This window comes from Pleurodeles waltl, chromosome 9 (assembly GCF_031143425.1).
Source record: "Pleurodeles waltl isolate 20211129_DDA chromosome 9, aPleWal1.hap1.20221129, whole genome shotgun sequence".
NCBI classification, from domain to species: domain Eukaryota; kingdom Metazoa; phylum Chordata; class Amphibia; order Caudata; family Salamandridae; genus Pleurodeles; species Pleurodeles waltl.
This window is the reverse complement of record NC_090448.1, coordinates 263,636,940-263,659,411: the sequence shown is the minus strand read 5'-3', so window position 1 is coordinate 263,659,411 and position 22,472 is coordinate 263,636,940. Positions and strand designations below refer to the sequence as shown.

General features: G+C 41.2%; 1 protein-coding gene across 5 annotated transcripts in view; it reads left to right on the top strand.

Moving 5' to 3' along the window:
- The window catches only part of ATP2B2 (ATPase plasma membrane Ca2+ transporting 2), a 1,884,743-nt gene that overhangs the window by 657,363 nt on the left and 1,204,908 nt on the right, over nt 1-22,472 (top strand). For all 5 annotated transcript variants that reach the window (XM_069206673.1, XM_069206670.1, XM_069206668.1 and 2 more), the window contains exon 3: nt 3,530-4,006. In XM_069206673.1, the coding sequence (XP_069062774.1) occupies nt 3,808-4,006 (199 nt within the window). In that variant the 5' untranslated portion in view covers nt 3,530-3,807. The remainder of the gene's footprint in view (nt 1-3,529; nt 4,007-22,472) is intronic.

Sequence of the window (22,472 nt, the reverse complement as noted above, 5' to 3'; positions counted from 1 at the left end):
CCAAGGGCTTGGATAGAGCTTGCTCCTGTTTTCTGAGTTTTCTGAGTTTCATAAAGACTTCTTTCTTTCAACTTGACGCCGAGTGCGCCGAAAAATTTGACGCACAGCTTGTTCCGTGGTGAGAAATTCACTGCACACCGATCCGGAAAGACGCCGCTCCAGGCGACGCCTACGGTGCAACCGGAACTTCGACGCATGGCCTCGCCTGGACAACGCCGCCTGACTTCCAGAGAGGAAATCGACGTGACGCCTGCTCTGAGGAAGAAAATTCCACACACAGCCCCCCTGAACGACGCGCAGTCAACAAGCCTAGGATTCCACGCACAGACCCTGGGACATCTGGTAATCCCGCGAACCACAGAAGGAGTCGGCCCGCGTGCCGGAAAACGATGCACGTCTTCCCCGAGTGAAAAATAATGGCGCAAGTCCATGTCTGAAGGGGCGAAACCGACGCACACACCATTTTTCTTCCCGCAGAACAACGCACGTCTCCCCGCGTGAAAAATAACAACGCAAGTCCGTTTGTGAAGGGGTGAAACCAACGCACACACCATTTTTCCATGCATCTCCTCCTCTGCGGCCCTCTGCGGAGATTTCCCACCCCAAACCAGGTACTTTGTGCTTGAAAGAGACTTTGTTTGCTTTTTAAAGACTTAAGACACTTTATATCACCCTTCAGTGATATCTCTACAAATTCTTATTGCATCTTTTATTGTGTTGACCTACAAATATCCAGATAAATATTCTATATTTTTCTAAACACTGTGTGGTGTATTTTTGTGGTGCTATATTGTGTTATTGTATGATTTATTGCACAAATACTTTACACATTGCCTTCTAAGTTAAGCCTGACTGCTCGTGTCAAGCTACCAGAGGGTGGGCACAGGATACTTTGGATTGTGTGTGACTTATCTTGACTAGAGTGAGGGTTCTTGCTTGGACAGAGGGTAACCTGACTGCCAACCAAAAACCCCATTTCTAACAATTATCTTGTGTTTTCCCTTACCCTGTTGGCTCCACCTGGCTTGACAAACATAATGATTTTAAGGACAGGCTCAACACCTCAGAGACCATACAAATAGGCCATGTAGCCCCAGCAGAGGTTGTTTATCAAGAGACAGCATTTCAGCGAGGCTTAGATGACGTGCAGCATGGCTATAGAGAGAAAGGTTTTGTCTGCCATTTTTTTTTTTCTTTCAGTTTTCACTTCAAAACTGAGTGGCATTGAGATTATCCACTGCTCACCCCACCCCACAATATGGGGGTAATGTATCCCCCAGCCCTCACCCCCAGTTTCTACACCCATTCTACCCCTTTCTAGGCACAGTGGGACATGTGTTGTTTCTAAATGCCAAGTAATGTCCTGGCCTTCCCTTTCCCACCCTCACTATTCCTTTCTACCACTCTCCTCTATGCATCAGTCCCCACTCACAATCACAACACGCTTAAATATGGTGGTAAATGTAAGTGTTAATACCCATAGAAAAAGGAACACCATGATGAATTCCATTTGGTAAATCCATGTCTCTGCAGGCATCCCTCATTCTGTGGAACTAAATTGCAGATGGATGGTACTGCTGGGGTATTACGGGACAGTACTGCTGTTTACGGGTGTCAAGTTACTATCCCAGCCCTACACTGTAACTGGTATTCTGTTTCAACTAACTTTGCATACACAATATAACATAACCCCTCAAATCAGTTTTTTTTTTTTAAATGATGTTGATATGTGGCTTAGTTTTATCATTCACATTTCAGCAGGCACTGCTGTAGTCATGTAGTGTTTATAACTCTGGCGGGCGCAGTGTAGAATAGGGCTTTGCACTGCCGACAAAAATGTGCTGTCTAAAGTGCAAGCACAGACTTTATTTGTGGGTTTAAAGATAAAATGGTGGTTTAACCTCCTGTCCACCTTTCAATGCAGTGACTCTAAAGCAATGCCAAATATGTGTCAATGATTCCCACCTGCAGGTGGTGCAGTGTGTGACCTCACCTGCTTGTGGATGAATCCTCTATAGCTCTCCCGTAAGGTACCCTCAGAGTGGGTGGTACACTAACCGTGTCACTTCTTATTCACCTCTCAACAACCTGTGCCCACATCCGTAATACGGTGCAGATGCACTGACAAATCTGTTCCCTCATTTGAATGGGGGCACATTGTTGTACAAAAGAGGTCAAGCCCCTGGGCAATTTCACCGGTTCGAGATGTGCAACTGTGCAATTGGTACTCCAGAAGTAGAGCCTTTTGTAATAGTTAGGGCTGCCTGGAACGCAAATTGGGCAAATATGGCCATTGCGCCCATGGTGCACCTGTCTAATAGATAGATACAGATGGAAAAGCCATGATATCCTGAGAAAATAAGACATATTGCAGGAAACAAAGACATAAGGCTGTCTTATCACCCTTTGAAAAAGGACTTAGTAACAAACATACTACTCTCTTTCAGACAAGTGCTCCTTCTGTTTGGCTAATGTGCTATCATTCCACGTGTGCATCATTTAATGATCCCTTCACCTGAAAATACTCTGAGTGGAGCTGAAAACGTTAACCTCCTGGGAACTCGCCCTTCATTAATACTTCTTCCAGAGATCACTTTTTGACTCATACTTAATTCATGAAACAGTCCACTAAATTTCGTGCAATATTTGAAATTGTACCTTATATAAGTTTAACCAATTGAGGCAAAAATCAGCGCACCATTCACATATTTGTAATGAACGCTTGTTTGAAATGCTTTTTGAGGGGAAACCAGATGGGTGGCGTGCACAGAAGCAGTGCCATAGTTAGCTGCCGGTTAAGGCTCCCAGGTCTGCCGCGCCTTTATCTCCCGGTGGAACGTGGGTGTTTAACTTGAGTACATTGGCAGCAACTCTCATTAGCCTGTGACTCTGGGTGTGCGCGGCGGAGCTGGGAACGTTAACACCGTTTATTTCTCTCTCTTCTCTCCCTCAGCTGACACGGATGCTTCACTGACGTATCTGTCTGAACAGCGTAGAGCTCGGCACGGAAAATGTTTGCCTTTTTTCGTAATTTCACTTTTACTTTTCTTTGACCGAAAAAAATGTTTCCATTATGGATTAAGGCATAAGTAATAGGCTTCAATTAATTTTTATTGCTTAGGAGTTGCCGTTCCTTGTACTCTTGTCAGTTAAAAGATTGATACCGCAATGTGAACCAGGGAGCGTCATACCAGAGGCACATCCAGGCTGCTGGACTAATGGCTCCTTCATTAATATTCATGAGCCATCTCATTTAGCTGCTGCTCTTGGGACTTGATCAAAGTAGGCAACACGTCTATTGCTGGAAAGAGGCTCGTGCGCGCACGCAGCAGGCGCTATCACAATCTATGGGATCAGCTGTGGCTATGACCTCGCGCAGCTTCTTAAGGTGCATTCACAATCTTTGTTTTTTTTCTACCTTTGAGTTCTGCTATCAAAGGCACTGTAGTAAGTGGATTAAAGGACATCTCGGTAAGGTCAGTGGGGACGGCCATTGTAACCTCTCTTTTCTTTGTGTTTATTTCTAAAGGTCCAGCAGAAGCGAAGACCATGTAGTTGTCCACACGCAGCATAATGGGAAGCGGTAATAAGGTTGGAGCTGGCCTGCAGCCTTGAACAAATCATTCCCACAACTCACCACACCGTGGACACCTTGGTCATCAAATTTCCTCGGAGCTCAACTGAAGCCATTTGGGGTCTCTTTCATTCCTGCAGCTGGAATTCGAGTTTGGATTTTTATCCCGACATTCAAGCACTTTATTGGAGGCATCCTTTCATCGGCTTATCGGAGCAATAACGAGAGCAGCAATGGGCGACATTACAAATAGCGATTTCTACGCAAAGAACCAAAGAAACGAGGCCAACCATGCCGGCGAGTTTGGGTGCTCACTGGAGGAGCTCCGCTCGCTCATGGAGCTTCGGGGAATGGAGGGAGTGGTCAAAATGAAAGAGCACTTTGGAGACACAGAGGGGTTGTGTCGGCACTTGAAGACTTCCCCCACAGAAGGTATGTGCTCTGTATATATGTATGGCAACAGATTAACACCAAGCAAGGAACACGTGTGGCCTGCATACTTTTCTTTAATAGAGGGGCCATTTTTAAACAAAATGCTTTGCAGTCTACCAGCCTTCTGTTTTGTGTTTCAAGTCATTATGATATTATTTTTTGCCATATACATTTGGTTTTATTCGATTGGAAATTAGCATGCTTTGTTGTTGGGTTAAAATTGTCATAGGGAATTTGCTACTAATGATTACTACTAACTGGTTCATTAACTTGATTGTTGAAATAGATTCTGTAATGAAATAATGCCAACATGCAATATGGGGCACGGTTTATGAATAAACAGAAGAAGGAATATTGAGGGGCACAGCAAGAGACCAATGGCGAAGAGCAGGAGTGATATAGCTAGTTTTAATGAGAGATAGAAGTTATAGTAATTCAACTTGTAAAAACTTGGTTTAGTTGGTTGAAGCTTTGTAAATTACATGTGCATACACTGTTGTTTGACAATCGGCGCCTAGTATACTTTCATACTTTCTGTGTCATGTAATGAAGGCCAAGTCAGAGGTGATGCTAGCGCTGACAGCAGGTCATGGCTCTAAATACTTGCGTTTGACTTAACTTTCTATCACCTGGGTGATAGTATCAGGTTTGTCAGCCCTTTTCCACACCCTTAGATATCATGAGCCAGATCACATAAAATGAGTGAGTGCCCTCCATTTTTTACTAGTCACAAGCTGTTTTGAACCAGTTTTCAATTATTAATTGCGGTAAATTGCCTGAAAGTAGTGGAGCATTTCCAGCACCAGAGCAATATATGCCATTTGACTCATAATCACTGCTCCTTGTATACATTTACTATATCTCGTAATTCTTCCGCGATTAATTTAAATTCTTCTGTCAATGGACCTGTTTCTCCTCATGTCTCTTTTCACGTTCCTCTCCATAGCCATCTGTCACTCTTTCTACGCTCACCACTGCAGCATATCTAAGGCCAACCTGACTTTGCCACTTGTGGATGAAAAATCACTATTTGAGTCAACGTCTCCATCCCACAATGTACGTAGTCTTCCACTTTCACCCCAGTCCAGCCTCCTCACCAAGTTCTCCTATTGTGCCTGTAGCCAGTGGCAGGGCCATTCATCCCCTCTAGTCTCCGCCAATCACAGAGCTCAGTATCTCATCCTTTTTTCTGTGACCCATTGGATGATTTGCTACTTTCCTCTGCAGTTCCCTTGACTAAGGTTTTCAGTTAATCCGAAGCAATAATGATTCAAGGGAATCTAAAAGAAAGTAAATATTCAATTGACCACTCTATTTGACGTATTCAAATACTTCCAAAACACCGCAATTTCACTACAATGCACAATTTGTTTCTATAGCTCTCCTTTAATTGACCCATTTTGAAGTCCAGTTCTGTAGTAAAATGGTATGAATTGTGTGTCTCTTGCTAAGGGTCACATTTTCAAAGTCCCCCTCACACACACACACACAAGTATGTAGTTCTTGGATGATTTCTTGCTAAATAGAGAATTGAAACGTGGTTATCGGTTGTGTCACCTCCGAACATCAGTTTATTGCAAGTTTTTTTTTCTTTATAAAGGATTTCGCAGTTGAAATTTATGGTTGATAGTTGTTAATTGATCAACCACAGCAATCGAAACAGATGAGAAAATGTTTCATTTGCTAGGGAATGCTCAAGTTATTGCTAAACATCATGAGGTCTATAGGCTTCACAATAGAAAGTAACCCGATCACACCACGCACCTGCAATATATGTTGATATTGTATATTTTGAGTGGACATTGCTACGGATCATAACAAACCGAATAGGTAAATGATGTTTAACCAGATGACGCTTACCAAGAAAGGATTGCTGTTAGATGGATGTTTGTTTAAGATGAAGGAAGTCTTACTCTGCTTTGCATGTAAAGGGAAGATTAGTACTCGAAAAACTCTTTTATATGTTGTTTGGATGTTGCGTAATATCTAATTTCATTATCTTTATGATTGTTGTAATACGCACATCAATTGCACGACATCATACTCTGCATGTTTGAACATTGTTCAAAAAGATATAGGAACAATGAACTCACAATGGCACAATATAAGGTATTCCAAGGCACCGAGGAGTTAAAATTAACCAAAGAAAGTGTGTGGAGGCAGACAAAATGATTTGAAAGCAGCCTGGCAGGTCTTGCAGCTATCAGTTCCTTAGCAGAATGGGGGCATGGTCTGGAGGAGACATGGAGCAATGGATGAGGGTATAACATAAAAAAAGTGAGGGCGCTGTGGAATGATAAATAGAAGTGAACAATGGGCATGGGAGTTGACACAGAAACCGAGAATGGAGGCAGGGATGCACAGGGTACAAGGACACACTCCCATGAAGTGCTGAAAGGAAAAGGAAAAGTCTTCCATCAAGTCAGCAACAGAAGATACAACTGAGCACAATATAAGTATATTACAATACCATCCCAAATGTTTTTTTCTTAGGCCTGTCTGAGGGGCAGACCCAAGTATATCACATTCCAATCCCAAATGTTTTTGCTCCAAGGCTTGTTCAAGATGTTTCTGAGAAGTTTAAAGTAGACAGAGAGAATACCTCTCCCTTTTTAAGGGTTTAGTTTGTCCAGCATAGCCTGTGAGCAGTAGAAATTGGACAATAAGAAATCCCTCTTTCTTTGATAAGAAATTGCATATGGCAATTACTATTTTGTTGAGCTGTAGTGGAACGGAAGAAGAAACTGGTGGTCTGCCATTGCCTCTCAGATAATTTCCTACAGAATGGAGGAGTGGGTTCAGTATCATTGGTGAGTGCAGCACGTCCATAGGCCTACTGCAGCTTTTTGGTGAGTGAGAACCAGGCTGCTTGGTTGGACAGACAAGCACCAGACTGCTTGCTCTGGAGTTTCAGTAATAGCTGCTTTTGCATGACAGGAAATCCCTCAGCTAGCGTGTAATTTCGGAGGGGAATTCTCAAACACAGCAACTCCACCAGTAAGAAGCACTATGACATCAAAGTTGCTTGCAATAAACACTTCCAAGGAAGACGGAATCAAACTTCCTCATTATGGGAGTGTTCTGATGCTAAACTTGCCCATAACAAAATATAATGCAGTCTTTTGTTGAGTGATTCGTCTCTTCTACATATTAGATATTTTGAAAAATATACAACATCAAAGGGTGCAAAAGTCCTAAAGCTTGATACAATAATATAATAGATTTCAAATTTTAGGACTGAAGTGCTAGTAATGGGAATCTGGGCAATTCACTTTTAGAGACTGTGTGATTCCAGTGCAAATTTGTAACGCAGAACTAAATGTTTGTCCTTTTCTCCTATACTGAACGTATATGCTGAGATCACACAAGAACATACAATTAACAAATGTATTTAATTTATGTAGGATTCGTACACCTGCTAATAAGGGAAATCTTTTTGGTATGGCGCACAGCCCCATTAGATAACTTGCTGGGTTGACACACTTCATTTAAAGGGCACTAAAATGGAGATCACTCATGGGGTGGTCTTCTTTCTCTATTCACAAATTGGCCATAAACAGAAGGACAAGGAATGCCCCAGAAGCCTCTATCACAACCTATCGAAAGTACTACCCTGGAAGTGTCTTCAAAAGCTGACAAAGGTGGAGTATGGTTCCATGGTAGATAGCTTGGAGATCTTCACTCCCTGCCTTTGAGAGGATGGGGTGGCCCAGGAGATGGATGCACTCTCTCCTCCTCCTCTGGCAACAGGCTCCTCAAGCAAGTGGGTATTTCCTTGGCAGAATATTGCCCTTCCTGATGTACAGCACCAGGTCACACTGCATGACCTGGTATTCTCTTTTGGTTAGCATACAGGTCCAGTGGAACAAAATGGATTAGTGAGTTAGTGTCTAAGCTTTCTATGCAGTTAAGAGGTCTGACTGCCCCAGAGAAGGTTAGTAAGGCAACTAATGGCATCCATGTTTTCAGGGCCACACTGGTCCAAACGTCAATCCCTAGATTTTCTCTTCCAGTGCAGATACCAATTGCACATACTTGGCTGAAGCCATGTGTAGATGCACAATGACACAACATAATTTTAAGGTGGAGGGGTGTTGTGGGTCTGAGGGAACTTCTGGGCCCGCTTCTAAAGACCACATTGAGGGACCACCAATTAAAGACTTTAATTAGGATGGTCTATATTTTATATGTGACAGTGTCAAATCTTCCACCACACCAACACATGTTCTTTGGTATCTTTTGCTTTGTTGAAGCAGAGAATTCCTAAGTTACATGAGGAACACCCCATGCTAATGATGAACCACTTCTTTAGAGGGGATGCTCGAAATTCTCCACTTGCAAAATTCTTTATGGAATGAGTCACAAGACCCCTTCCGAATTACTAATGTGTACAAAGCATTAAAATATAGTGCAAAGTATGCACTATGTGAGTTTCACACACGATTTTGTGGAGACTCCCATTATCTACTTTGACCTATCCTGAACTTCTACCTTCAATCACCTTTCTTGTTCTACCAAAATAACAATACATGTTGCAATATAACTCAATTTTATGTCTTTCTCCTTCCTCCTACAAATGAAATATTTCCTGATGTCTTATCATGCGCCCCCTGTCGGTTAGTACACACACAGTGACTAGCTGTCCTGTACGCAAATTAAATAACATTGCTGCTCTTTTCTCAGCAACGAGAAGCAGACCTGAATAAGGCAGTATTAGCATTTAGCTGACCTACCATATGCAGTCCTGCACTTAACAGCTTTAAGTGCAGGAGCACATGAGAAAATGGAGTGCAGTACCAAAACAGATCACTACGAGGTAATGCTGTGTGCAACCCACCCGTATTCACTTTCATCACATGAGATATAAGAGCCATTGGATAGGGCACAGCAGTGTTTCAGTATGACCTGACTGCTCCCAACTCCTGTTTTAAAATATCTGAAGTAAACTTCTCTACTGTGGTTTGGCTAAGACAAGACAGTGATCAGCAGATGCTGCTTTGTTCAATATCCCCCTGGCAGCCAAGAGTGCAATGGGAGTCCAACAGACCCATGAAAGGGAGAGATGTTGGCTTGCTGACTCATTTAGAGATAGGAAAAACTATTTCAGCCCAATATTGCTTGAGGGTTAGCTTTTGGTTATCTCCTCTCCCCTCAAATGTGTAGCAGTTATTTCTGTTATATCTTGAAAGAATAGTAGATGGCACAACATTCTTAAGGGCTCTTTGTATGAATCACATGAAAGGTAACCTGGTTCTTAATGGGTGTCTAATTCTGCAGGTTTCAGAGTTTGTGCCAGAGTGCCAATCTGGATTTAAGATTGGACCGTACTTAATACATTTATATAACATGGTATTAGTATATGTTTTTGTTTTACAATATTGCACTGAATATTAGTTGACCAGTTTGCAAAATGAACTTTAACACAGATTTACATTTGGGATCAGATACATTTCTATCAGCCAAAAAGATCATATTATTATTGTGCAAAGTTGGATTGATGCATGAGCACACCTAAATAGCCTTTTGTTGCACTAGCCAAGCCAATAATCAGATTGTAAAAGTTGCTTCATCCAGCAAAGAATCTACTCACACAAAGAATTTCGAATATGTTAATTCATTCACATGGGTGTGTTTAGGTTTTACAATGTTGGAATGTCGGTGATAGGACTTGCACGAGCAAACATACTCATGATGCGGGTATTCAGGCTCTTTCAACACCTTTTCACCCTGGGAAAACTGGAAAGAACTTCTCACTAGTGCAGAAGTAAATGCATTTCCATAGAGGGATGGTTAGTGGAACAGTCACTGTTTGTGGTGTCCTGGAACAGGTTTCTCCATGCCAAAACAAATATAGTCCCGAAAAAAATAAAATAAAGATAGCAAGAGAATATGCACTGCTGAAGATTTACTCTGGAGAAAATATATACACATGTCTGTTTGCTCCAGTGAAAATTGAGTTAACAAAAAATATTCATGAATATGCCTTTGAAATAGAGACTGTCACCTGTTTCCGTAATCATGTCCTAACAAATATTCCATATATTCAATGTGAGAGAATAGCATTGAAATATGGCTATGAAGGGTGATTACAGGTTTTACATACATTACCTTGTCCAGAGGATTGCGCTGATGAGAAAGGCTAGAATGTGTCTAACTCTGAAAAATAGGGTGTCATATATGTGGCTAGGCATGTGCTCAGAAACATAGCGAAGGATATGACACAGCAGTCATACATACCAGTATCACAAAAAAGATTCTGGAGGCATCACTCATTGAAGAGCCCTTGGGTCATTTGTGCTACATTTGAATTCTGGCACTGATGTGCTTCCACCAGTAATTGGTATACAAAGTTAATCTAATGAACAAAGAATGCACAGCTTTTTTAAGCTCAGCAGTCCAATCTGTTTAACAATATTCAATTTTCCACATCAATGTAGAGCTCTCATCTAAAGTATTATCCTTGGGCTTGGTAACCACAAAAAGAAAAAGTTAGAAACAGATTCGAAGATGGTACATGGTTGAATCTTTAGGCATTATTATTAGAATTTCTAGCACATGGACATTGCATGACTGGGTGGAATTGAGGATTATGAAGGGTATGGGAAAGTGCACCTCAAAGAGCACTAACCAAGTTGCTTTACTCAAAAAAGTCCTCCTTGACCTACTATCCTTTGTGGATGAGGAAAGATTTGAATTCCAGAATGAGAAGTATTGTTAGAATTGTTTTTCCATGAATGAGAGTAGTGATTTCATGTGAAAGATTCTTTGCCAAGAAAGAGTATTGACACAAATAGATGTATAATTTCGAGGTCTGGGACAGTATAGTAGCAGGGAGAAAACACAATTAACGCTGATAGCAGTTTAGCCTATCTTGTGCCAAGGTAAGAAGGTCAGTTGACCCAATGCATGGATTTGATATTCTTACATTCATATCACTTTCACTGTTAAGATGTTTTGTTATCAGCTTCTTTGAGGGCCATTTTTCGAAGTTAGTTTCATTATCTATTTAAGACTTGTATTATTTCATCTTCTTTTACTCCTAAATGAATATTGATGGTCTGCTCTAAACTGTGAGGCTTCGCTTTGTGAATCCTAACACTCAGGCCATCTCCTTCAATAATATTTATTGAATTCCTGCATCAGGAAAGCATGCTTACCAATTATACAACTCATGGTACTGTGGTAGAAAACAGTATCCTTATGTACAGAATACAGCGACTGTGATCCTGTTTTAAAGGCATACGCTGACAGAATGGTAAAAGTAAAGTCTGATGACATGATGTTCCCCAAATGTAATTGTTGGACTGTCCTAACTCTCTCAGACTTCCTTTTGTGTTACAATGTAGAGAGCTAGAGAGCTCATGCTAATGGTTCACTCTTTAGCATTCATGGAAGGGTGTGTCCCAAACCCTTTAAGATGCCCATTTTGCTTTGACAGATTGCTCATGCGTAAAACTAAATTGAGTTGATATATTTTCTAACTCTAAATCGAGCAATAGCAAGACACATAACTATTCATCATTTCCAAAATGTCATAATGCTAATCAACTTCTGCACAAAATACTGTTCCATAATGGAAAACGCATGAAATTTTAATTTTAAACACAACATCCCATACAATTTAAATGCATCTTTGTTTCAAAGAATTCCGTTCCAAAAAAGGAAGAATTTGTCACTGAATAAAATATCACAATTTGTTACACCTACGTTTAAAATTAAATGTATTTAGACACTTTTGATTGGAAGTATATCTCTCTGAATCTCTCTCTGAATCTGTTTATTGGAATAGATTATACAGGATAACCTTTAGTTCATAGCCATTGAAACATTATGATCAATTTGTTCTTAAATATTTCCTCAGGTTTCCCTTCCTGTACTGCCACATGTTCTATATGTGCCAGGTACTTAGATGATGTAACTTCTTCCATTTTACGCATGAAACATTGTTACAAAAATAGTTTTATATTCACAAATATGTGATTTTACTAAAATAGTGGGTAGTTTTAAGTAGACCTTACCATGGGGAACTAGTACCCTCCTTAAAAAAGTTTTATCTTGATTTGTTATGCTCTAAATCACCACGAAGATTTGAGGTAGATTTATTTCTTTTTTGTGTTGAAACGACCTGTATAAATATTTTGTCATTCTGAGTCTGAGCGACAAAACTCAAGGTTAGAATAATCCCATACAAAGGAGACATGTGCTTCTTTATAGTTTTACAGTTTACACATTTAGCCGAGGAAGAGGATTAATTTGCATGTAGTAGCACTAGATAAACAATTGGTACAATATTACCAAAAAGATGAACTACCAGGCACGCAAACAAATATGCAAAATGAACGTGCAGTAGTTAAACAAAACTACATTTATTGATATTATCCCAACGTGCTTTTAAGTAGTTCAGTCAAGAAATGGGATAGTAAAAGTGATGTGCAAGACAAGCCTTTATGAAAAAATGTGGCAAAATAATGTAAATGGCAAGGGTACGATCTTCTGAGCCATTGAACGGTGACTGTCACAAACTTTGGTGGTCTTTCCAGTGAAACAGGCTGTAATGTAGCAAAAGGATGAGCTTAACACTGAAGCTGGTCACTGAAGAAGGAAGCAGTCAGATCCCAGAAAGGTTGCTATCATAAACAAGTAAAGATGGCCATGCATTGAAATATCTACATGTGAACACCCTAAAATCAAGATTTTGGAGTCAGTTAGACCACATCTAAAAGTTGTGGCAGGGAACTTTCAGTTAAAGTGGTTTTGATGAGAGGGTGTGAGCGAGTTCTGCAAAATTTAAGTGCTAAATGGTTCCTGGTCAGGGCAAAATGTGGGGCAGCTGACATGCTCATTTTGGTTTTCTGGATAACCCCCCCCCCCAGTTCATGGCCATTAGCCTATTTATTTAATTATAGAATGAGTAGGATAGCTCATCTCAGCATTTTGAGACTCATTGAGCTGGGGTAATATGTACACTTGCTTGTTATAGCATTTAGTAGCTACAAGGCATTCATTTAGTAGCTGCTATCTTACAGCAATAGACTATATAGATCCTACAGCCTTGCTATGGTGCTACATAAAGCTGAAACATCACAGGTAGTATAGTAAACAAATCAAATAAGAAGCAGCATCTTAACCTTTGACTAATTGCCAGAAATCATGCCGTTTAAAAAAAGTGATTTAGTGGAAGGCCTTGAGGAAACTCTATTATTCCGAAGAAAGAAGAGAGATATATTTTTGTCTCCTCCAACATTATGTCCAGGACAAAATTTGCTATTAGGAATAGTAATTGCAAAAATGTAGTGACTACTTATGTTGCACCTCTCTTAAATAATCCAGATTACGGCTACAAGGCATTCATGTACAGGTAGGCTGTTACATAGTTTGATTGCCTGTCCTCTGGTTACCCATAAATGTTATAAGGACTGAACAGTCCTTGTACATTCTTGATAAGCCACATTTCTATTTTGTTATCATTTTGTATTGGCCAGATGAATGCATTGTTTGCCCTGAGAAAGAGGGTCTTCAATGTATTAGAAAACCTATAAAGTACATCACTGGTTTATGCAGAATGACCCCAGGATATGTCTTGTAAGAATGTCCCGATTATAAAGTGCACGTTTGTTCCATTATGTGACGCTGCGTTTTAACAAACTGATTCAAGTTCAGTAAAAAAATCATTGATGTAGGCCTAAAAAACGCGGTACGCAAAGAAAGAGAACTTTTCACTAGACTGATTTAAAGAAAAATAATGCATTTGCCAAAATAAAAAAATGATGCAAATCTTTCTCAGATCAACTTGCAAGTAGACTTTCAGGGTGGACAGTGGGACACAACAGTTCAACTTGGTGAGTAAAACTGAATGAGGGAGTGAATTCTTAAAAAACTATGGGGCATATTTACGAACCCCTTGTGCCACTGTTGTGTCACTTTTTGTGATGAAATGCTGGCACAAACCTTTAAATCATATCAATGAGAGCACGCAAAGCCACTTTGCGTGTCTTTAAATGGCCTCATAGATATAGAGTGAGGCAACGCAGCCCAAATCGCTGTGTTGCCTTAGTATGCACTAGGGAGGCACTTCATAGGCATTCCAGTGGGTGCTCCCTCACAATACCCATGGATTTCATGCATCCCCAGATTTACAAGGCCTTGTAAACCTGGTGATGCGCCAAAACCTTTTGCCTCCACAGGGGAAGCGCAACGAGGAGAAATATCACTATTTTTCTTTGTTTTTGCATCTTTCTATGTGTGCTGCAACCTGCTACCCAGGATCGTTTTTGTGCAGGAAGGTGCTCCATCCTGCACAAAAGCAATCCTGCATGCAACACTGGCACCCTTTCACCATGGTGCAAGGGTGTCTGCGTTGGCGCTAAGCTGCCGAAATGGCACCAGCACAGGGGAAAAGGACAGGAATGTGCTGGATGAAATAGACACAGCACATTCCTTCCCTTTCAATTTGGTACAGGACAGTAATTCAGTAAGATGAATTGCTGATCTGACCTGCGCCAAAATCCCATAAATATTGCCTATGTGTTGTGTTTGGATATACACGTGACCTGCTATTTGCTGAGGTCAGTTTAGTGTTTCTACTCTGCCTGCAACACACTGCCACACCAACCGCCCTATACCAGACAAAGACCTCACTCTTTGCAGAAGTTCCTCCTTTTTACAATCTGAATGCACGCTTTCTCCAATGCAATACATCTTTTAGTAAAGTTGATTTTAAGATTGTGTGTTTGAAAATGTCACTTTTAGAAAGTGAGCATTTTCTTGCTTATACCATTTCTGTGACTCTGCCTGTTTGTGGATTCCCTGTCTGGGTCAGTTTGACAGTTGGGCTGGTTGCACCTCACACTAGACAGTGACACAAAGGGAGCTGGGGTATAGTCTGCATTTCCTGATGAGCCATCTGTGCTGGGAGGGAGGGGGGAGTTGTCACTTACACCTGAAAGGGCTGTGCCTGTCTTCACACAATGCAGTCTTCAACCCCCTGGTGAGTGTCTGGGGCCTCGCCTGGGCAAGGAAGGATTTTACATTAAAAAAAAACTTTACTTTGAAGTAGGCTTAATTCAAAGTAGAAATTGGGTATAAGAAGGGCACCCAAAACCACAGACTTTAGAACACTTCTGGAAACAAGAGGAACCTCTTCCTGGAGAAGTGCTGAAGAGCTGAGGAAGAAGAGCTGCCCTGCCTGTGACTGTGCTTTGTGGAGCTATCCTGCAGTTGCTGCTTCTGCCAGAGTAAGAGGGCAAAGACTGGACTTTGTGTGCCTTCCATCTTGAGAATAACTCTCCAAGAGCTTGATTTAGAGCTTGCCTCCTGTTGTTTGAAGGCTCAGAGACAACAAAGACTTCTCTCTGCCAGCACCTGGAGTCATTGGAGAGACTCCTACTCTGCCCTGTGGTGCCCATCCACTTCCTGGGACCCTGAAAGGAGAAGCTGGCAGCCTAAGAGGAGGAAATCCACGCACAGAGTGCCGTGCGGGGAAAAGATTGACGCGACTCATATCTGCGGCTGAAGAAACGACACGCTGACGGCTCCGCAGCTGAAAATCAACGCTCGCTGGAAATGCGACCCAAGAATCGATGCACGGAGCTGGAGAAACGACGTGCAGCATCACTGACGGAGGCTGGGAGATCGCAACCCGCGCTGTGCGGTTTTCAGATCAGCGTGCAGCTGTATTTCTGACACAAGCACTGCTAGGCGTGTAAAAACAACACAAGGCCTGCCCGGAACCAAGTGTGCTGACCGGATCAACGCATTGCTCTCCTGCGGAGAGAAGAAATGACGTGCCCGACCAGACAAAAGGATAAACGACGCAAGGTCTTGCTCGTGAGTGAAATCGACGCACCGCAAGCCCTTTTTGACGCACATTCGCCCGTGCGGGGTTATTTTTGATGCATCTAAGGTAAATTTTTACGCTAACAGTGTTAGTGTGTGTTTTAAACTACATAAATACTCTTTTTGCTTTTTAATTGATAACTTGACTTGTGTATTGTGGATTTTTTCTTTTTGGTCCTGTTTTGCTTAGATAAATATTTTCTATTTGTCTAAACCTGTGTTGTGTTATTTTGTAGTGTTGTCATTAAGTTACTGTGTGTGTTGGTACAAATACTTTACACCTAGCACTCTGAAGTTAAGCCTAGTGCTCGTGCAAAGCTACCGAGGGGGTAAGCAGGGGTTAGCTGAGGGTGATTCTCTTTTACCCTGACTAGAGTGAGGGTCCTTGCTTGGACAGGGGGTAACCTGACTGCAACCAAAGACCCATTTCTAACAATACAGATTGTTAGATTGTCACTAAAATTCTAGCTATACCTAATAATAATTTCATTCCAGATTTATGGCATCTCCAAACATATAGAACCACTGACAGCTGTAGCACTAGATGGTGAAAATATTTTGACAGTGATAGTTGGGGTTTTAATTTGAAGGTATTGATATGGTATGGTTTTGAATCCAATTTCTTGAATTACAGTAGTTTTCTTAATACAGCTCCCATAACTTCAGCTTTTGTTAATGGTGTTCAATCATCCTATTTTCAGCATAAAAGAGGAACCAGACATGCATCTTTCTTCTTTACTTTAATTCATTACTTTTTATATTATATTTGGAGTGCTTTTTAGGAATAATGTGTACACCTGTTTAGCTTGAATACAGTGTTCAAGTTCACAGCATATGGTGACAACATATTAGTATATATTTCTAAACCATATACTTCTACTGCAGCATTTGTTCACCTTTTTACTGATTATTCTGCGGTCTTCTAGTATCCATTAAATATTGATAAGACTGATGTCTTAGCACTGAATAAAAACTGGCTTAAGGATATTCTGAAAGAGGCAGGGCTTTTATAGAATCCTTCAAATTTACCTTTTTAAGTTGTCTTTATATTATTCAACTGGGGATAACATTTAGTTAACTTAGAAGAGATGAAGAATACAATCGATGCTCTCTCCAGAAGGTGATCTCCTCTCTTTTTATCTTGGTTGGGTAGACTGGAAGCTTTTAAAATGAAGATACTACTGTTCATCAAATTCTGCCTGTCCATGCTCCCAGTAGGAACTTCACAAATGATTTTTAATAACAATAAATGGCCTTCTGTCAAACTTCCTTTAGAATAAAAAGAAACCTTGCATATGTGTCTCAAAATGGATAAAGATGGCATTACATTTCCCAAGTTTATACTAAAACAAATTAAAACCTTGCTTTCACCAGATATATTTCAATCTCTTAATGTGTGGCACAAAATTGCCGGTATCCGGTATCCAAGGACAGGCCCTGGACTGGATCACCTCTTTCCTCTCCAACCGCTCCCAAAGAGTCTACCTCCCACCGTTCCGCTCAGACCCCACCGAGATCATCTGCGGCGTCCCACAAGGCTCCTCGCTCAGCCCGACTCTCTTCAATGTCTACATGAGCCCCCTCGCCGACATCGTACGCAAACACAACATCAACATCACCTCCTACGCCGACGACACTCAGCTGATACTCTCCCTCACCAAGGACCCCACCAGCGCCAAGACCAACCTGCAAGATGGAAAGAAAGACGTCGCAGAATGGATGAAACTCAGCCGTCTGAAACTGAACTCAGACAAAACGGAAGTCCTCATCCTCGGAAACACTCCTTCCGTCTGGTACGACTCTTGGTGGCCCACGGCCCTTGGCACCGCACCAACCCCCTCAGATCACGCACGCAACCTCGGTTTCATCCTGGACCCACTTCTCACCATGACCAAACAAGTCAACGCTGTATCATCTTCCTGCTTCCTCACCCGCCACATGCTCCGAAAGATCTTCCGTTGGATCCTCGTCAACACCAGAAAGACTGTGACCCAAGCCCTCGTCACGAGCCGCCTGGACTACGGAAACACCCTATACGCAGGAACCACGCTAAACTCCAGAAACGTCTGCAGCGAATACAAAACACCTCCGCCCGCCTCGTCCTCGACAAACCCCGCAACAGCCACATCTCCGCCCACCTGAGACACCTGCACTGTCTTCCCGTCAACAGAAGTATCACCTTCCGGCTCCTCACCCACGCACACAAAGCCCTCCACAACAAGGGACCCGAATACCTCAACCGCCGCCTCAGTTTCTACAGGCCCACCTGTCAACTTCGCTCCGCCAACCTCGCACTCGCCACCGTCCCTCGCATCCACTGCACCACGGCAGGTGGGAAATCCTTCTCCTACCTGGCGGCCAAGACATGGAATTCCCTCCCCACCAACCTCAGGACCACCCAGGACCACCTCGCTTTCCGGAGGCAACTCAAGACCTGGCTCTCCGAGCAGCAGTAACCCCCTCCCCCTAGCGCCTTGAGACCCTAACGGGTGAGTAGCACACTTTATAAATGTTTTTGATTTGATTTGAAAATTGAGCATTCATAAATACATCCTTTCACTTTTAGGGATTTTATTTGCATATCACAAAAATCGAAATAATTTTCCTTCCCTGTTATAAATCACTCCAGCTTGGTGACAAAACCTATTTTCATATATTATTCATCAGAGGCCAAAAGCCTAATAAGTTTCTTCATTTGGTAAAACAAAAAGACTAAGATTTCAAATAGAGTATTGTGGTGATATGAATGGATATACAAAGGCATCATGAATGTTAGTCAAAACATTTCAAATAATCAGTTCCTCTCCTTTTAAGAAATACTAGCAAAGTTAGATATCCTTGATACTTTCAATAGAAAATATGATTTGCTGGTGGCAACTAATAATCTAATTTCGCCACATCCTTCTATCATACATGTGGAGCAGGTTGGGGCTTTTCTCCAACCAAAACTATAATTTTTCAACCAAAGTTAAGATATATATATATATATGTGTATATATATATATATACATATATATATGTATATATATATATATATATATATACCTTGCGTAACAGCAAGATTCCATGGGTGCCCCCGTCCCTGGATTTGCATTTGCAGTGCATGTACAGGTGCGGGAAGCCCATAATGAAATGAAATCAGCACAGGCATCCTCAAAGGAAACACATGCACTCCAGTTTGCTGTTATCCACCTTATTGCAGCAAACCCAAAAAAAAAAATATCTTTTGGAAAGAAACTCTTGGCTTGTTCACAGGTGAAAAAGTTGCATACACAAACATATTTGAACTGGTGACATCACTTTACAAAACATTGAAAAGGGACTGTGGAGGAGCCACAATCAGCAAAGAACTATGAACGCTATTTTGGAAGGGTGTCTTGACCATAGAGAAAACATTAAATATAATTCCCAAGATTCATGCCCTACCAGAATTGATCAAATAAATGAATACTTCAATGAACATTTCTTCAATACAGAATAAAAAATAAATAAAAAATAAGCTGAATTGGGCATACTTATGAAAATATCGCTGCACCAAATCTATGTAGGACCAATTAAGCTCCAGTGGGCGCCATGATGGATTGGTGTATGAAGCTGACCAAATGTAAGAACACATATTGGGACTGCTAAATTGAGACAAACCTCAATCGGCACAGATAGATGGGTGATGCTGAACATATCTAGGGCCACATAATAAGGTCACTCAGCAAGATGGATACAGCTCAACACTGGAGACAGTCAGACAATAACAAATGACTAAATATAGTAATCTTAAAGGCACCTTCTAACTCAAGTGATCTATCTGTGGCTAGGGGGCAATGACTCAATCACACTGTTTCAATAGCAATAGGGAAAAAGAGCAATAAGAGGACTAAAAAAAATGTCACAAATTGAACAAAATAATGAAGGTCAAAATACATGAGTGAGGCTTCATCATACTCACATATTGCCCCAGTGTGCCATTCACATGTGCTGACTGTGGTAATAACTTAAGAGGAGAAACAAGGGAAACCTTATACAATACCACAGTGTATGTTATACTCAGAATAAGCAAAACACATTGTTCCCAAGTGGGCTTGTATCATAAGTTCAAACTACCCTCAATAATTGTTACCTATGACAAACAGAACCAAAATTGTTACACCCCATCAAACCTTCTCCTATGGCCACAACAAAAGAAAAAAATGATTAGCAATCTTAGCTTAAACGAAACATGTATCCATTCCGCAGTCACCACACTGAAATCTGTGCAAAGACACAAAGAAAAATTGTGCTGTTAAAAACACAAACAAGGACGGAATGGGTAGATAGAGTCAGTCAATGAAATATATCAAGATATCATCAAAATGCTTGAGAATACATCTACTCAAATAATCAACCTAAATGCAGAGCTAGTTCTTTGTCTATATTGAGCCCTGGAGAGTACTAAATTCAACTATATCTGGATTTCAGTCTTCTCAGTGATAGCACTCTGTCACCACCCTGATTGTTGACCCGAACACGGTCAAAGGCAAAGAACTCCAGTATGTTTGAAGCACTGTTGTAAAATTGTCTAAAATGTCTGGCAAGAGGAAATTGCTTATAGCATATTGTGATAGCTTTCATGTGTTCCAAAATTCTCTTTTTTACTTATGTACAGTGCTGCCGATGTAAAACAAATTGCAAGGATATTTTAGAACATACAAAAAGAAATCAGAGTTGCATGATAGACCCTTAAGGATTCTGAATTCTCGAGATATGCCAAGTATCTTAAAGGATAGAATTTTCTTACTGTTTTTATACACCATACAGTTTCTGCATGTAGCAAATCCTTCAGTTCTAACTGATCCAAGGGTACCCTTCTCACCCACTAGCTTATTCCTGCAAAGGATATCTTTAAGTGATTTACCTATTTTGAATGTAATCTTGAGGTGTTCTGAAACATGATTAAGAGTCCTTTGGTCAGGTTACCGCCAATGCAGTCCCCTTCCTGCAGCCCCTATTAAGAACTTTTCCCGCTGACCCAGTGGGAAACAGCCCACAACATTGACGCTGGCTCATAATTGAGCTGGCAGCACTGTTGCCATGTGTAGGGTGCACCAGCACCCATCGCGCTTTTCATTGTCTGTTCACCAGTATTAGTGGGCTTGTTAAATGTGATCAACAAACTATCTCTCTTTAACTAGTCAGCCTTAACACAGGCCTCCTTCAAAGTATCAGACTTGTCACCCCTAGCAAAAAAATGTATCCCACATGATCTCTTTGTCATGTTCATAGGCAGTGTCACTACTCCAGTTACGCCTTGGTCTTACAAGCACACTAAAAGGAATACTATAAATCAGGATTTTTGGATGATTGCTAGCAGCGTGTAGGATGCTGTTCCCTGTTGTTTCCTCATGAAAAAGAATGGTTTAAATATGGGACTCTTCTATGACCAACTTCAAATCCAGGAACTCAAGGGTCTTAGCATAAATAGTACTGGGAACGCTAAGGTTAAGGACATTCACATTTAATTCCATGATAAAATCCAGAGGCTGTTGTTTAGAGCCTTCCTTTTCAGATGACAAAAATGTCATCAATGTAACGAGCTCAGAGCACCACGTGTTTACCATAACAATGGATGTTGGCTATGACTTGCTCCTCCCACCAGCCCATGTACAAACATGCGTAGCTAAGAGCAAAGCAGGTTCCCATCATGGTGCCCTGGGTCCAATGGAAATATTTATTGTCAAAGATAAAAAAAGATATTATTAAGGCAGAATCAGATCATGTCTAGGAGCATCTCAGTATGAAACAGGTACGATAGAGAGCGAGCCCTGAGGAAATGAGGAAAGGTATGTACACCCAATTCACGGGGATAGCAAGTGTATAAGCTGGTAGCATCAAGTCCCATCAAAAGGTAGTCCTGCTCCCAAGTGATATCATTGATGATGTGTACGAAATCGTCACTGTCCCTCACATAGGAGGGCAGGGTCTCCAGAAGACACTATGGGCCTGCTTGGAGGATTCACAGGGTATTTGTGGATTTTTAGGAGCAAATACAGAAGCGGTACCTTAGGATGATTATTAGCCAAAAATTGGTACTCTTCCCATTGGAGTAGTTACTTCCTACCAATCCATTAGTTTGTCCCAATAACTTTTATTGGCCAGGTCAATATTGTTTCTTTTGCAATGTCTCTAACAAGACCCATCTGCCAGCTGTTTGTGTCCTTCTGCCAGGTAACTGTCTTTTGATAGTATAACAGTATGGCTACGTTTATCAGATTTTCTGATAACGATTGTGTTGCTCCCCTTTAACTCAGCCAAAGCCTCACGTTGTGCACAAGACAAATTAAATGATCTCTGAGTACATTCAAATATGAGTTTTTTCAGCTCTTTCAGAACTCCTCTTTCAAACATATTAATACTGTCAAAGGGTAACAGTAGTTGAAGTGTAAATTTAGGACAGAAACCACTCTGACAACATAGGTCTAGAGCAATACCTGCATCTTCCAAATTCATCACGGGATCAGCATCACACTCAATGCCATCAGCAAGTTCACTAAGTGTGTGGAGTATGTCAACATCACTGACACATAGTTTGGAAGGGAGACCTGAGACAATTTTACCCATACCACCCTCACTTTTTTCTGATCATACCATTTTCAGTTTG